Source organism: Rhipicephalus sanguineus, chromosome 5, assembly GCF_013339695.2.
Source record: "Rhipicephalus sanguineus isolate Rsan-2018 chromosome 5, BIME_Rsan_1.4, whole genome shotgun sequence".
Classification (NCBI taxonomy): Eukaryota; Metazoa; Arthropoda; class Arachnida; order Ixodida; family Ixodidae; genus Rhipicephalus; species Rhipicephalus sanguineus.
Genome location: NC_051180.1, coordinates 106,498,408 through 106,515,410, shown reverse-complemented (window position 1 = coordinate 106,515,410; position 17,003 = coordinate 106,498,408). Strand labels below are relative to the sequence as shown.

The following is a 17,003-nucleotide window of genomic DNA, read 5'->3' as shown; positions in this document are numbered from 1 at the left end:
CTTTAAAGGAGTACACGCTACATTCGTGGCCCGCCTAAAGTAACACGGTCATGGAGCAGCTCGCAGGCGGCAACTTCGGGCCGAGGATAAGTCAGTTCGAGCTCGCGAGGAATAGCAGAGGCGGCACACATATGCGTAACATCACAGGCGTGAACACGGGGAAAGGGGCAGCACCCCCCCTCCCACCATTCCACAATCCTCTACAGGGGGGCGCCAATTCTGTCCCATACCATCACTCAGTCAGACCTTCCAAGTCATTCTTTAACGCGCAGGGCTATAGCTACGCATGTTTTCTGACGATAATTGTGAGCGAGGAGCCGGACAGCCGGACGTTGCATTCAAAGAGCTGTTGACTCACCATTTACCCCCGAAAAGCCAGGGACCAATGGCAAACCACTGTGCGGAGCACGTCATCGCTTCGTTTTACTTTCTACGTCCATTATGGAGCTTGTTTCCTTTCGAACCCGACCAAAGCGGGGGGAGGGGGCGCTGCGGTGAAAGTTGTCTACCCCCGTCTCCCCCACCCCCCTGATGGATCCCCCTTTTTACGCCTATGCGTAACATAGGTCGCAAACACATTAATAAACCCAGGGATAAACACTGGGACCGCCCCTTTCAATTTCGCTGGTCAACCATGTATATACCAGGGTGTAAGGGCGATAATATTTCCAAGTGTCTAACATTTGCGATGTGCCACCATTTATTAGAGCGGCTTGCCCCTCAGAATTCACAATTACACGACTGGTGCTGCAAATACCGAATCATTCTTTTTAAAATGTGTTAGGCTGCACTTGACTCTGTTGCAACCTTATCTTTCAAGAACACTTGACCTCTTTATCTTTTTGCGGACCTTTTGCTACATATGCCCGTAAGTGAAATTAAAAAGTAATCTCCTTCAAATGGGCGCTATTTCTCAGAGTTAAAAAATATGCGCCGCATCATAAGTGTGCGCATGGATTCCCATTAAAGGGAGCAAAGTTTCATCACAGCCTCCGCACCCCCCTTCCCCCATTCGGCCAAGTCCAAGGACAACATGCATCACAATCGATGAAAAAAAGAATAACAAGATGAAGCGATGACGTGCGTCTCACAACCGCCTGTCTTTGGTCCGTGACTTTCCTGAAGTAAGGATAGGAAGTAAATAGCTCCTGGAATGCAACATCAGGAGCCTTCGGCAGCCATTATAGTTCAAAACCTGTGTGGCCATAACCCTGCTCTTTAAAAAATGACGGGAGGTCTGACTGAGTAAACGCTTGGGGCAGACCTTGCCCCCCACCTCCCCTTAGGTGACCAGGGGGGGGGGGGGGAGGCAGCCGCCCCCTCTACCCCCTCGTGCGCACGCCTATGCGCAATATTATTACAGACATGTAGCAACATAACAGTTTAAGAACTTGGATTTCTTCTCAGGTTATGTTGCATCCAATGAACGCGCACTTCGTGCATTCGCAACTTGCTTTCGTATAAATACCTGAGGCAAAAGAACAAAACTTTACTTGAAATGAAGTGCACAACATTGAATTTCAGGAAGAGTACGCCCAAGCAACTTCGCGTTAGCAAAAAAAAAAATCAGATTTCGCGCGTGCCATCCGCGTCCTTTTCTGGGCGAAACGAGGGGAGAGCGGCGGTGCGAATATGGCGCTGCAATTTTTATTAATTTGCTAGCCGCACACGGAGGTTCATATGTCAGTTGAAATGGCGATGCAGAAACTTGAAAACGTCTTAAATAAAATGCGCGAACGATGCCGGAAGCGGGAAACGTACACAGGAGGGGGGGGGGGCACTACCCCCTCCTCCTCCTTTACTGACACCCCTGCACGTTCATGTTACGTGCGAGCTTAGGAAAGCACTTGCCTGTGCTTAGTGTGAAGCATATTCCAACCCCCGTAAATTACGCAGGTTGATGTTTCACTGGTAATAAATCAGGCGGTTTGCAAAACTGAGCCCCCCCCCCCCCCCCCCCACACACACACACACATTATTTGTGTGTGCGGCGTGACTGACGCCAAATATGCCGGACGACTTGGGCTGACGTGCCTGCCCTAAGACGGAACCCTGCGTGCGCACGCCTATTTATGTACAAATGCTTTAATGAAAGCGCCAAGCTGCTGCACAAGCTGCTTTGACAAAATTCACTCTTGTAATAAAAAAAAAAAGCCTACATGAACCAAATATCAACACCAACAGTAAAGAGCTCTACATCGCTCGTAAGATGAATGCGACATGTTTTAAGCGCTGTTCCAATTAGTGCATGAGGGGTTGCCTTGATTTGTACAACTGAAAATGGAGTGTCGTGCTTTCAGTAATTCCCGCCATATGTGTGAGGAATGTCTAGAGAGGTTAACAGGAAAGGAAGACAAAAAATAATTAGCAACACTTCATTGCTTTCTACAGCAATAGCTGAAACTATTATAGATGGCTGGAAACTGTAATTGCATATGTACCATAGTCACTCAATCTGCATCAGTGATGGCAAGTTTCGCTGCAGATCTTGGCATGAAAGTCAAGCTAAAAGTATGTAGGTGTTGAAGTTCGCTCTGGGTACGTGTTAGCGCAGTGGCAATTCTGGTGGCAAATTTAAAAGATGAATGCTATAAGGTATTGCTCCGTCATAGCTTTGTACTATCATGGGCAATTGATATCTCAACAACTTACGGTTAAGACATATTATTTCGTTCTTGCTTCCACCGGTACACCTAATGTCAGCATGATTTCAGCTTGCATACTTGTACTGATGCATAAATCGCCCTTGGCAACCACATAATGAACGGTCTGAGATAACGATCTTGAATTATCACTCATGAAGCCTAGTATTAAGGCTTGAAATTTCTTGCTCACATTTCATTTGCCCATGACTGTACACATAATGGTACAGACCAACATACAGCAATAAATAAAAACGAGAGGAACGCTACTCTCCTAGAAGTCATTTATTATCTCAGTGTTACATCACCTCGTAAAAGATTTGAATACCCTGTATGCAAAAATGCTTTGTATATAAAATGGAATTAAATAAATACACAAAACAGTGTAAATACGTGATTGCCGTATTTCAAATCAAATCACTTGGATTCTGATTACTCTTTTTTTTCTACAGGTCCAGCGTCAACTCTATATCAGAGCGGCGCTGGTATGCAGCCAGAGCTGGTACACAAAGCCTCACACCATGGCACCCGGAGGGTCATTCATCTTCAACAACTCTATTATCATCACAACATACAGAACGATTGTAGTTCCACTATGGACTGCAGAGATTGAAACAATGTGCTGATTGGCTAGCTTGATCCTCTGATTGACTTTAGTACTTCTGTGTATTTATTCCTAGATGTAAATGCGCACCAACCCTTCTTCAGGACTATGTGCACACACCCTGCGAAAGGACGATTGTACTCATCACTCATTCATCTGGCATTCTGTGTGTGATTACATTAGAGAACATGTGTCACACATCAACAAGGAACTCTGGATAGCACAGTGACAAGGACACCAATAGGCTTCACAGAATACGCCTTCACGAAAGAACGACGACACTCTCAACAAAGCACTGGCGCACTTAACAAGACAAAAACCTTGAAGAGAGCCATTCAATCGAAACCAACCGTACTGCAATTCCTGGCCATGGCAAAACGTCTACACTGCAGTCATGGTTAGCCAAGATGCTCCTGCTGAATGAATGAATGACTGAATGAAGAAATGACGCGTGGCTGCTCAAACAATCCAAACCAACATGACACCGATGAAAGCCATTTCAGCAAGCCCTTATGGAGCGGTCACAGAGCTGCAGCAGTTTTGGCTGCGTCGAAAGTTAAAGCGCCACAGTGGGTCGGAGTGGTCCGAACAGCCAACTCATTCTTAGCACTGAACAACATTTAAGTACAGCCGGTACCAATGAGTGCACCAACAAGACTGAAAGAAAGAAAAAAGAAAAAAAGCAAGGCAAGGGAGTCACTGTCCTGCTAATGTTTTATGTTCATGAAAATAAAAAAAAGGACAATAAGAAATCAGCCATGATTTAATAAAAAAAAAAAAAAGGCAGGAGCAGCCTGCACCGCTGACCTCCACTTCTAGGAATCATCAACCATGCAAATGTAACAATAGTGAAACATCCCAAATAATAAAGAAAAAGAAGCTATCTATTCTTCCATAAATATATTAAATAAAAACTCATAACACGACTAGCTATACCACAAGTGTTGTCGTTGCCTTTGTGTAATTTAATGGTGCACGTTCCCACTTTGGAATGATGGCATAAAAACATCAAGAATGCAACACGCATGCAAATAAAGAAAACCCACAAGACAAAACTGTACTTCCCCATTGGCAAGCTTCACAGTGTTTCTACTAAAGCACCGGTGCAAAAATAGTTGCTCAGTCTCGTCCGAGCATAAACTAGAATGTCAAAAAAAGTGCAAGGAATACATATGTATATATATATTATACTCTGATGATGTCCATTAACACGTGCGGCAAAATGCAGTGGTGCCATTTGAGGGCACACACTGGTGAAATGGTGAACTAAGGAAGAAATAAATATGTCACCTAATAAAGACTAGGCTTGCAAAGGACGCTAACATTAGGACACCGGTAGTTGCTGAACACAAGAATGATGTAAAATGGACACAATGGCAAAGAAAGAACAAAAGCATACAGTAAACTGAACGACCTGCCCAAAACTATAAATTATGCTGACACACGATCGTCGAGCCATGGCACAGGTATAGAGAAGCTGCCGACAATACGATGCAATGCTGTGTCCATGATAAAACTTGATTTTTCGTATCAACAGCATAGAAGGGCAAACAGACCATGCCAATGGAATGAAAAGGAGAAGACAGCAGAGAGATGTAATGCTCACAGCACTAAACAATGTCAAGGAAAATAAAAGCTAACTGAACTTTTTCACTGTACTCCACGAGCATCTCGGATAAAAACCCCATATAAAGATTCAGGTTCCCTTCAACTTGGCAAAACACATTGGCAGAATTCATTAGGGACCGACCATGTCTCTCCGCATGTAATAAAGGTGCTGATCTAATGTGTTTGAGTGGTCAGAGACAGTCAGGCACCTGGTAAGCTCATATATTACAAATATATTACCCTGTGCAATAAAGGTGAACCCTCCAACAACGAAGCACACCAAGGCATTTCCCCGCCAACACACAAAGGGAAAAATAAAGAAAACACTGCTGAGTGAACATTGCTTCAGCCACTTGTGAAGTACACCTAGTGAATAGTTTGTACAAGGTATATTGACTTATTCAAAACAGCACTAAGCACTCCAACCAGACACTAAGATATCACGATTCCAGTGCAACACGTAAATGCACCAAGGGCAGGAAAGAGTGGGGCCGAAGGTACATACTCTCACACTAGATGGCAAGAGCTCTTTGGAATATGTCGTACAAGTACATCACCAGAACATTTTCTTTCCCTTAAAAATAGATATAGTATATATTTATATATATTTATATATATATATATTATAAGCAACATCTGTGTATATACGAGTAACCGTGATCTTCATACTCTCAACAGGTATATTAGTAGAAAACTGTCATTATTTTTTTTTTCGATCTGTTCAAAGCCTCTTGGAACGTTCAGAAAGTGTGGTTCTCTGCTTCTGGCTGGTTGGTCTTTAAAGCAGCATGCCACCATGGCTGTCCCTGTAATGTAGAGTAGCAAATGGCAAAATGCGAAGGCTTTCTCACAGGGCTCCTCTCTGGTCAAATGCACCTTGCACAAAAGTCAGGACAAAAATAAGCAAAGCACAGCCATCTGGCTTCAGTAAAACAATAAATACAACAACAACCTAGAGCACCGGAAGAGGAAAGGCGTGCTGCTGCTGGATCAGACTTCCGCACTGTTCTTGTGCTGATGGGATAGCACATGTTTGTCGAATTGGTCCTTCCTGTAGAAGATGCGCTCACACTCGCTACATGTGTGAGTGCTAAGGCCAAGATGTTGCCTTCTGTGCCGCTTCCAGCTGCTGTAGTGTGTGAAGAGCCGTTTGCAGTCGTCGCACTTGAGCACCACATTGGAGGAGCTGCCACCCCCGGCTGTCCCTTGGTCACTAGCAGGGGAACCTTTGGGTTCACGTTCATAACACCCTGGGTCAGACAATGCCTGATCATCTGTCTCACTAGTGCTGTTCTTGCAGAACGTTGGGTCTGTGCCCTTATCCCATGGGTAGTCTGAACCGGTAAGAGGAGATCTCCTTTCCCCAAGAAGTGTCTTCAGGATGTTGCCATTGCGATCAAACGTTGATGGGGAGTTGCGTCTTTTGGCTGTAGTGAGTGCAGAGCGGAGCTGTGAATATGGTTCAGGAGTTTCTGACTTTATTGGAATCATAGTAATTTCACCGTTTTTCGGTAGAAGCTCAATGATGTCCTTGGACAGTTGCTCCTTTACTTCCCCATTGAGTGAAGCACTCTCTTTTTTCTGAACCATATGTCCAATGGGTCCACGTGGTGGAAAGCCTCTTTTAGCTTCTTCAATGAGGATTTCACTTCTAGTCTTCACACGCCTATCAGTTGCTAAGTTGACCAATTCTCCGTTTGGCAAGGCAGAATTCTGTTTACCATCACCACCCTTGGTTGTTCCGTTACGGCACCAGTTTCGGAAGGCTTCTCGGACATTTTGAAAAGGCTCAGAGTTCCCCATTAGGGGCACTTGGGTTTTGGCAGGAGTCTCAGGAACTACAAGGCTTCCCACCTTTGACATATGCGAAAGCACATGCTTCTCCATAAGATCCTGTGGCCCACACGCATCACAAGCATCGCAACAAAACCAATCTACCATGTGATGGTTAAGCTCCTGGTGGACATGTGCATTTCGAGGATCATCAAATGTTCGCAGGCACAAGTTGCAAACTGACTTATCACTACAAACGTGCACTGAATCACCAAGTGGTTCACAGCATTTTAAGCAATGGTTTCTTCCGTGGAGTTTTTTCTCTACATCAGAAAAGTAAATGCCATTTCCTGAATCACCCACAATATTGATGATGCTGTGGACTTCTCTAAAATGAGTTGTCATCTGCTGTAAATCGCCAAAATGCTCTTGGCACCAACCACAATGGTGCCTCTGGTTACGTTCGCAAGTATTTTTATCTATGCCTACTTTAGCAGAGGTTACAAACTCTTCTAAACCTTTCTTCTCAAGATCTACGTTACTCATGCCTAACTTGCTCTGGGCTGATATGTCAATACTTGGCAGCATAGTGCTGTGCTTATCAAGGACATGCTCCACAAGTGCATTTCCATCTTCTAGAGTTAAATCACAGCAGCAACAAGTGTGGCTTTGCGACTGCACCAACTCCTTATGCACAGACTCAACATGCTTGCTAAGCATGCCAGTATCTTTGAAACACCGACCACAATAACGACAGATGTGTATGACCATATGCTCCTGAAGGTGCTTCTTGGTAGGAAACTTGGCAGAGCATAAAGTGCAGGCCTCTAAAGCCAAAAAACTGTGAGGCATGCCAGACAGCCCCCCTTCATCGTCCTTTTCATCCTGACTAGAAGAATCTTTACCCTGCTCCAAAGTTTTTGAAATGGCAGACACATCATCCCTACATTGATGGTCATAGTAAGACTGCTCATCTGGAAAGAACTGAAAGCACACTAGGCACGTATATTTGTCAGCAGCAGAGTTGAGGGAATCTGCATCCCCATTCAGGCCAACAAGAACTGTGTCTTCAGAATTGGCATCACAGTCCTGGTTTCCTTGGTCAAGTTTCTTGGCGCAAAGCACTGCTTCCTCAGCTGTCTGCTGAGGTGGCGTCTGGCCCATAAGCTCAGGCAGCATGGTATATTTTGATGGTCTACCTCTTCGAGAGCGAACTACAGTATTCTTGTCATACTCCTCTGGGAGCTTAGAATGTGTAGATAAAAAATGGGAAGACAGATCAGAAGCACCTTCAGCAATATGTCCACAGACAAAGCACTTGAACTGGTCACCAGAAACATGCTTCTTCTTGTGAGTTGTCAATGACTCAGAGCGGAAGAAGCTCATGCAGCAGTGTTCACAGGTGTAGGGACGCACGCCTGTGTGCATCTTCTTATGCCTCAGATAGCTGCTGCGATTAATGAAAGTTTTTTTGCAGACTTCACAGAGGAAGACGCCTCTCTTGGTAGGATCACAAAGCCCAGTACCTGGAAATGCTGGACTGAAAGCAGACCCTGTTGTCAGCTCAGCTGCTTTGGTTTCCTTCTTAACTTTTTGTGCTTCTGAAGACAGCATGCCTTGGAGGCTAAACTCTGACAGCATGCCGTGGAAGACTTCCTTAGCTACCTCTTCGATTCGAATTCGCTTTGTGTCATCCGCTTCAGGTGTGGGCGCCTTTGGGGCCCAGACACGTTTTCTTCCGTGCCTATCTTCCTTGTGCTTCATCAGCTGAGCCTTTGTCCCAAACGCTTCAGAGCACAAATTGCACATCCACTGGTGTTTAGTCCCATTCATTGTTTTGGCACTGCCTGCATCTCCATTGTCAGCTGGACTAGAATCTGTGCTCTCCTTGATTGGCTGGAGAGACAGTGAGTCAAGCACAATGGTTTCAGCAGGTGGCTTTGCAGCAGTGTCACCCGCAAGATCAACATCACCTGTAACACCAGTGGCAAACCGATGCTTTGTGCGAATGTGCTCCTTTAGGGTGTCACTGTTCTTCAGCCACATCTCGCAGACGGTGCACTGGCACATGTTCTGCATCATGCTGTTGTGTATCTTCTCATAGTGCTTTATCCAGAGGTAGCGCCGAAAGAACTGCTTTCCACAAATGTCGCACGTGTACCGATGCCCACAGGAATGCATGCGTAAGTGTCGGCGGTAGCTGCCATAATTGGTGAACGTCTTGGGGCACAGCTTACACAGGTGTAGGGTTTTGCCATCCGGCAATGAACTGGTTGAAGGAGAGTCCTCTCGGCTGGGAGTTTCGCCCTCAGCTGCGTCCTCAGTTACCTCCATGGCGGAAGGAGCTTCACTATCTTTGGCTTTCTCTGGTGAAGGGCTCTCTTCTCCTTCAGATTCCCTTGAAACCGAGTAGTCCTCTGAGAAGCATTCCAGGCAGTGCTGCTGCAGCTCTGTTGGGCTGCTGAAGGACGTCCAGCAAAGGCCACAAACATGCTTTGGTGCATCACCTCCATCACTGGCATTGCTGCTGCTGTTGTTTTTGCTGCTGCCAACGTCCATATTGCCATCTGGCATGATCTGCAGAAATAAGAAATGTGGATCAGTTCATGAACGTGGGGTAGAACTCATATGTAATGCAGGTAAATGCACAGTACCATTTGACAAAAGGTAAAGGAAATTTAATAGAGTGGACGGCCTATTTCAGACCATACCAACACTTACAATATTGTTTGTTATGTCTATCCACATTATTTCACTTTATTAAAACTTCTGATATTACAGTCCTACTATGAACACTAGATATTTTTTAAACATTAAACCAGCAAAGTAGTACCAAAAGTAGAAGAATAATATTTCTCTTCAATAACAGGAACATCATCATTTCTCTTTTTTTTTTTTTTACTCAGAAGCCATAGCCACAGCTAACAATTCTAAGCTTAATACACCAATTGGTGCTGCAAATTACCTGCAAGGATACTTCAAACAACCAGTAAGAACACATATCAACAACAGCCAGTTGTGAACGCGTACTTTCTATTCCCTTCTTTACTTATTTTTATTACTTACAAACATCTCAGTCACGACACTAAGAAGCCATATAAACCGTAAGTAATTGCAGTAGGGATGCGAACAGCAATGGAGACAAAGTACTGCTGTAGCTCAAATTAACTTGGGTTGAAAATTAACATCTAATCAACTTGCCCAAAAGTCGGTGCTATTCAGCATATCACACTAGTAAATTTTATGAAAACTGAAAGAAAACAAATTCAGTAAGACATTATTTCCCTGTTTGTCTGTCTCACCTATGGTAAAATGACAGTTACATTAAATAGGACACTAATGAGAAATGCGAAAACAACCTAGGCTGCTCAGGTATTACATTAAAGTACTATTGTGATGTTGCAGTAATATGGTAATTTTAAGAGAAAATGAAAGTCAATATTTTAATTTAAAAGTTTGCAATTAAACCATAGCGCTGGTGTGTTAGAGTCGTGTCACATTTTTTTTATGCTTGGGCCTCTATGGTTCAGAAAAAAGATTATTGAAATTTGCCAAGTTCAACCTTTAGCTCTCATAGATGTTGTGTAATCCATCCTTACAATAAGCAGATGCCATCAATATCTGTACAGTCATTGGCAAGAACTTCAATCCCGTTTTGATGCTTGGCTTTCATTGCTGCATCTTTCAGCAAGAATTTTCTGATGGCAGGAGTAATTTGCTTTAGTTAAAATTCTTTGGGTGCATCAGGAACTTTTCAGTATAGTAGTGTCTAGCCTCTCTCATGGCATTTGTCGAATGTTCCAAGCAACTTGCACAAATGTGTCTTCCCGGACAAAGTGGGAATGCCTGCAAATTTATCTGAAAATGACTGCAAGCCTTAGGCCCAAAACTGATGCCTATGAAATCACACTGTGGTTAAGGTGGGGTGAGACTTTGAAAGTGAGTGTCAAAACTTGGCTGTACAGCAAGGGTAATAAAAGCTGTGGCTATATAATTTGCAAGGAATTTTAAAGATAGATGCAGGTTGCATTGGAGCTCAAAATCTGTTTTAAATCGTATTTAGTGTTTTTTTATTTTTGCTTTATTAGTTTTTTTAAATATGTACTTTTTCTTAAGATGTACTATTCGCAGAACATTGAAATTTTGTACAAGGGCACCTACCTACACTTCACAGAAGTGGAGCTAAAATTATGAGGGTACAACAAAAACTGGATTTGTCATGTCTTTTTATGTTTGTCAATGCATGACAATTGCCACTTATGAAGTTTTTTTATAATAAAAAATACAAATGCATCTAGGCTACTTATTTTAGTTCCAGTTATGTAAATGCCCCTAATTAATAATTGTCAGAATTTTTGTTTGCTTATGCTCGATTTTTCCTGAGAAAAAGGTACACAAACTCTGAAAATGTTTCGAGAAAAACTCTGAGATTACGCATGCGTACACCCACATTTCCTGGTATCGTGTTGAAGAAAAAGAGCCAAAAATTATTATTGAAACCGCAAGTACCCAAGTGTGATAAATTTTCTCAAAGATAAAGAAATTCTGTATCAGATGACTGCAATATCTCAAAATTGATTTTTTTTACCATTAAGCTGTAGTCAAATATGCCAAACCATGTTTCTACAGTGCCAGGGGGACAGGAGTGGCTACAATTGCGAGACTGCATTTAGTGAAGTTTTCTTTGTAATGAGTAAACGAGCAGACTTTGTAGTCTGCGATGACACGAGGGATCAAAATGGCTATGGGTTGGGAGAATGCATTCAGTCAAGCTTTCAGTCAAGATAAGGGAGCTAGGTTTGTTAGTACAGATTTGTAACATGCACAAACAGAGAATATGGGCATCTCTTAGGTCTTGTTTTTTTCTGTCTGCTGCCACTGCCATACTACGAAGCTTTCTCAGTAAGTTCACACATGAACATGCTGTGTTCTTTGGCAGTGAAGAGGTGCGTGTGTATTTAATGTAATTAACATCCTTAGCCTACTTCCCCCTTGTAGAGCGTAAATATGGATGTCTACAGAGGTTTGCCTCTGCGTGCTTGAGTAACAAATTGCATTAACGTCAACATAAATTGTGATGCAGTTTAATAATAATAATAATATCTGGGGTTTAATGTCCCAAAACCATGATATGATTATGAGAGACGCCACAGTGGAGGGCTCCGGAAATTTCGACCACCTGGGGTTCTTTAACGTGCACCTAAATCTAAGTACACGGGCCTCAGACATTTTCGCCTCCATCGAAAATTTGTGATCCAGTTTGTACCAAAACTTTTGTAGAAGGGAAGTTGACTGAATGTATAGCCAAATGAAGTTTCTCTAAAGCGTTTCTTTAGGTGATGAAACGAAGGAAGCCACTGGTCATCCAAACCACTAGTGGACCATAACAAGGGCACGTAAAAAAATGGAAGTAAGGTTACACAAAAAAGCACACATGGCATTCAAAAACATTATTTTTACTTTAGTCCTCTCTAGCCAGGCTAGGAGCTCGAACTACTAGTGGTCGTTTTCATGTTGTTTTGTCCAGAAACATATTTTTATACTGGCCACTTCAATACATTTGTGTTACAAAATATAGTAAGCTAGTTAGCTTTTCCTACACCTTTTATATAACGCTCGGCTAATATCTGGTCTTCCCACAGCAGAAAAGTGGCAGCATGTCAGCAAAGTTTGTGCTAAAATGCCAACTGATATGTGTTCTACAATACAGGAAGATACAGCAAAAATAAGACCGCATGCTAAATGAGCATGTGTTCCATGTGCCACCCTAGCAACACTGTTCTAACAATTGCGATTCCGATAATTAATTATTTTATTATGTAATAAATACAGGTGGCCTGTCGTCCTAAACCTATACAAACCACGATCTGACCATGATCAATAGATGTACAATTCTAATGGCTCAAAAAAAGCAGAAAGTAATATCAAAACAAGTTTAAATGAGTGGGTATTATTTCTGGAGTTAAGAAACATATGCATCAGTAGCTAAGTAGATAAAAATATTTCTTAAAATACTGCTCATTACAAATGCAAAATGTAGCCACAGCCTCAGATATGAAAAGCTATGTTTTCTCAAAACAATGATGCCAAATAGTAAAAGCTACAGAGCAACTGATGATTAGCATTCGACTTTGTAGTTTACAATGGTTGCAATAACTCTAGGCTGCTGTCTGCATCCCTCATTGCAAAGATGCAGTTGAAATAGAATAGCAGATCATAAGCCTGAAACGCTAAAAGATTCACAATGTCAAGAACCCTAAATATAATACTGAAACATAAAAAAACCATGCCAAGAATATAACGATAAATGACTGGGAAATCCTACAAGTGGCTCAAGAAATACTGTACGGCAGACTATGTGTATAGTCAGAGGAAACAGTCATCCTACTTCACTAAACAGGAAAGCCATTTAAAACCTTAAAGCAACAGCTACAGAAAGTTAGTAGAAAAAGCATGCTGACTCTGAAAATAACTAATCCTCAAGCTTACAAACGAAGATAATGAGACAAGAAAAATGAAAAATTACAAAACCTTGAACATGCCACACTCGTGCCAAGCGTAAATCACATCTTCCAGTGAACTGTTCACATTTACCGACCAATTGTTACCTCGACACTATATTCAAGATCTGAGGAAACCATATTTAGAGAGACCAGCCCTCCGACCCTAACCACCCTCCCACTTAATGCCTGCAGGCCAGCTAGGTGAGGCCAGCAGCCATCTGTTTCATGGAGCCCACAAACCTACAGCCCACTGCCGCACTGTCCAAGGTACGCATGACGCTGAAAGCTGGGTCAGCAGATGCACGCACTGAGCCTCCCTGTCTGGCTAGCCAGGCTGAACTTTTTTTTTTTTTCCATTCGTCACACCTGTGCATGGTACCCGTACACCTGTGCCCTGTTTTCTGCGCTCCCTTGTTGCTTAATGCAAGAACTGCGTATATGCCAGAGATATGATGCATCCCGTACTCTGAAATCACTTTGTGCTGCTATCGCTTTGGTCAGCATTCCACTTCATGCCATTTGTTGTTTGCGAGTGCTCCATTTCATAACAAGGCACAGTAGAGTGAAGTATTGTTCAACAACAAAATTGTGTCTACAAAAAAAAAGGAAGAAGGGCAATGGTAATGATTACGCTAACAAAGGTACACAAAAGTACCAAGTTGGCCTGTTGGTTGGATGTATATGTTCTCCTGTAGTCCGTATTTCTCCCAGAATGCAAACAACAGAAATGTGTTATCAAAAAGCACGAATGTGAACTATATAAGAGACTTAAATGTTATAGAAAACACTGTTTTGCTAACTATGGACAAATAGAGTTGAAACACCGCTACCTCACCAATTTCCACTAATATTACTGTAGTTATGTGCGCCACAACACCAGTGATTCAAACCGCTTTCACATTGTAATGCATGGCACCAACAGAAAACTCAATTCAATGACTGTTGAACATTTTGATGAATATTCCAAAGCATAATTACATAGCAGTGAAATCAGTGTACCCAGCGATGGCTTTTTAAGCCCCAAGTCACGATACTCCAATGCCGTACACTCTGCCAAACATGAAGACAGACATGTTCTTTTTCGTTTCCCTTTCTGCTACACCCTTGTTGACAAGAAATGTTAGGACAATTATGCATAAGCAACAAAGCAATACAACCCAGCAGTTTATTTCCACGGGAACAGTCAGAACTTATGTAATACAAACACTTAGAAAAAGCCAAAGCCAATATTAGTACAGTGGTTATCCTCTTTTGGTATGCCATACAAGGCAGTAAAATCAATTTGTTCACTATAACTTGCTTATTAATTTTGCATATTCAATAAAATAGGGGCAAATAGTACAAGCTATGCCTGCTGTGCGAATGCTAGCTGAAAAAAATATAAAAGCTTCTGTGCGGCATAATTTGTGACTTCACTATGTGTGCAACATTATTTTTGGTAGGTGTTAAATTCTTTACTTTTAATACAATTGGCATACAGTACATCGAGGAAACTGTACCAATCGGGAAAGCCAATAATTAATTACAAAAAAGAAAAAAAATCCAATGTACGCAACTTGCAGAACATAATTATACATAACTCAATATGAGCTTAACTTAATATTTGCAGGAAGCTCGCAGATATTGCCATTGTTACTGCAAGAACTGTAGGCCGCTACTAATTAAACCACTTAATAGTGCTACATTAAGAATGCTTACGTGATTACTGAGAATGCAATTACAAGCAACGACAGCACTGACTTGAAAGCAAGTGTTTTAACGTTAGTTTGGGTAGGGGAAAAAAAAAAAGATGCCCATAAACTAATACACGAAACAACAGCAATAGGGTCACTTCTGAAGGTTTCGCAGTGATTTCCTCCCGCAATAAAAGTTCACTTCCAAGTCGCTTTTCGCGTATGCTCACTCCTCCGTTCGCACTGTTGAGTTAGCTCGCCGATCGAAAGAGAACGGAGAAAAAAAAAAATTTAGACGCTCGGATGAGAAAGGATGCGAAGTGTATATTATGCGCACCGTTTATGAGGTTGGCACGTAGCGATCGCGTCGGCGAAACATCCGCACGTACGCGAAAGACTCACTGCTCCTCAAAGACTCTCCCTTCCTGCGAAGGAAGACACACGGACTCAATCAATCCCGAAGGAAAAAGGAACCTACCAGTCGCGGTTAAAGCAGCGATAACGGGCGAATTAAAAGCAATCCTAAGCTGAACGATGTCATCAATCACTCGATGTAACGCAAAGTAATGATGAGAGAAGAGGGGGCTTTCACCACCGAAGAGGTAATGTGGGGGCACCATACACGAACACCCACTTATGGACCGGTGAGGGCGCACACGGTAAATACGGCGTGGCCCATTAATTATGCCGGCTGGCCGCCGCGCACCACGAAGCGGCATCGCGCGCCGGTAAATAATGACCAGCGATCAGCGTCCGCTGCGGCGCGCGAGCCGATCGCCAGGGCTGGGCCGGCGGCCCGGAGAGCGGAGTCGCCATCATAACGGCACCAGCGCGGCGGCTAGTGGTCACGGGGTAGCGGCCAAGCAGTGGCCGTGAGAGGAGCACTCACCTTGGCAGCGGCTCGCGGTAAGACTGGTCGTCGAACCACCTAGACGACGACCCGCAGCTCGTCTCGGACCGCACATAAGTAACACGACGGCACTCGCTTGGTGGTAGGCCGAAAATACGCCTCGTCGTCTTCGGTGCCGCCGCCGGCGCAGACTCGACCGGGCGCAGCGGCAGTCGTCGTTCGCCAGCAACACCTGTGCCTCGCCGCCGTCGCTGCCTGCGGCCGCCGCGCGCCACCCCCGTGAAGCAGCACCACCCTGGTAGTCGTGATCGCTGGCGCCATCTAGCTAGCGCCGCGAACCCAGATGGCCGACCGGTTTAATGCGCCACGAGAAGCACCGGCGTCGAGAGGGCGAGGAGGCGCACGCACGCAGCACCACGGGGCGAGAGAGAGGAGGAGGCTGTCCGCACACGCCGCGCACACTTGCTTGAGCTCGGGCGCCGCTGCACGGGGCCGGAGACCACGCGGCCGGAGCTCGAAGCTGGCGAGCCCTCGGGCGAGCGGCACGACGCTTGCGCAAGGGCCGCCGCCTCACCTCTCGCAGGCGGTAACCGAGAGGCGGCCACTGCTGCAGCACGCCGCGATGGCCACTGCGCCGTCGGTTGTCGACATCGTGACAGCGGGCGACGCCAACCGCGCGCTTCGCTCCGCGCGCCCGACCGTCGAGAGATTGCTGCGCGCTTGCTTGTTTGTGCTTTGCCTCGAGACAGCGGCACTGCTACGACTGCAGCAGCCGCAGGAGGCGAACTGGTGCGGCGGCGTTGCGACGCCTAGCTGGCTTCGCCGAACCTTGGCATTTTGATTACGGCCCGTCGAGCTGCGACGCAGGCATGCATGGCCCGCGCGCGTGTATGGTGCGGTGTCTTGACGTGACGGCCGGATGTGGTCCATGGCCGGGTGGCACCCTCCTGACCGCCGCTTCCTCTCAACCCTTTCCGTGCGACGGGTTGGTACCTTACGTCAGCCGAAGAGAATCATGCGAAGTCGCCTTGCGCTTCCCACGCGACCTTTTGTACTGCGCGGCCGTCATATGCACGCACACTGACAAGCGAGACCAGTGACATCTCAAAATGGGGGCTTGTAAGCACCACCCCGCTGACATTGCGATGTCACCTTTGAAGTTGTATGTATAAAAAAAGCAAGTTAGAGACACTTGGAGTGCTTTTTAATTTACTGGATCTTGTTTATCATTATTAAAATTGTTAAAGAGAAGTTAGTGCCTATGCGTGACGCCGGCTACTTATCCTTTCTTGCATAATAGTTGTAAAGTAGTGGGCCGTCACGAAACAATACAAACAGGCACATGGATGA

The 17,003-nt window shown here is 44.4% G+C and overlaps 1 protein-coding gene across 1 annotated transcript; it reads right to left on the bottom strand.

The window, feature by feature from the left end:
- Window positions 1-2,912: 2,912 nt before the first annotated feature.
- On the bottom strand, window positions 2,913-16,645 carry LOC119394092 (zinc finger protein 728). Its single transcript, XM_037661325.2, has 2 exons — window positions 15,693-16,645; window positions 2,913-9,204 (listed from the first exon to the last, which is right to left on the bottom strand). The coding sequence occupies exon 2, from the start codon at window positions 9,199-9,201 to the stop codon at window positions 5,845-5,847; it is 3,357 nt and encodes a 1,118-aa protein (XP_037517253.1). The 5' UTR covers window positions 9,202-9,204; window positions 15,693-16,645; the 3' UTR covers window positions 2,913-5,844.
- Window positions 16,646-17,003: the final 358 nt, after the last annotated feature.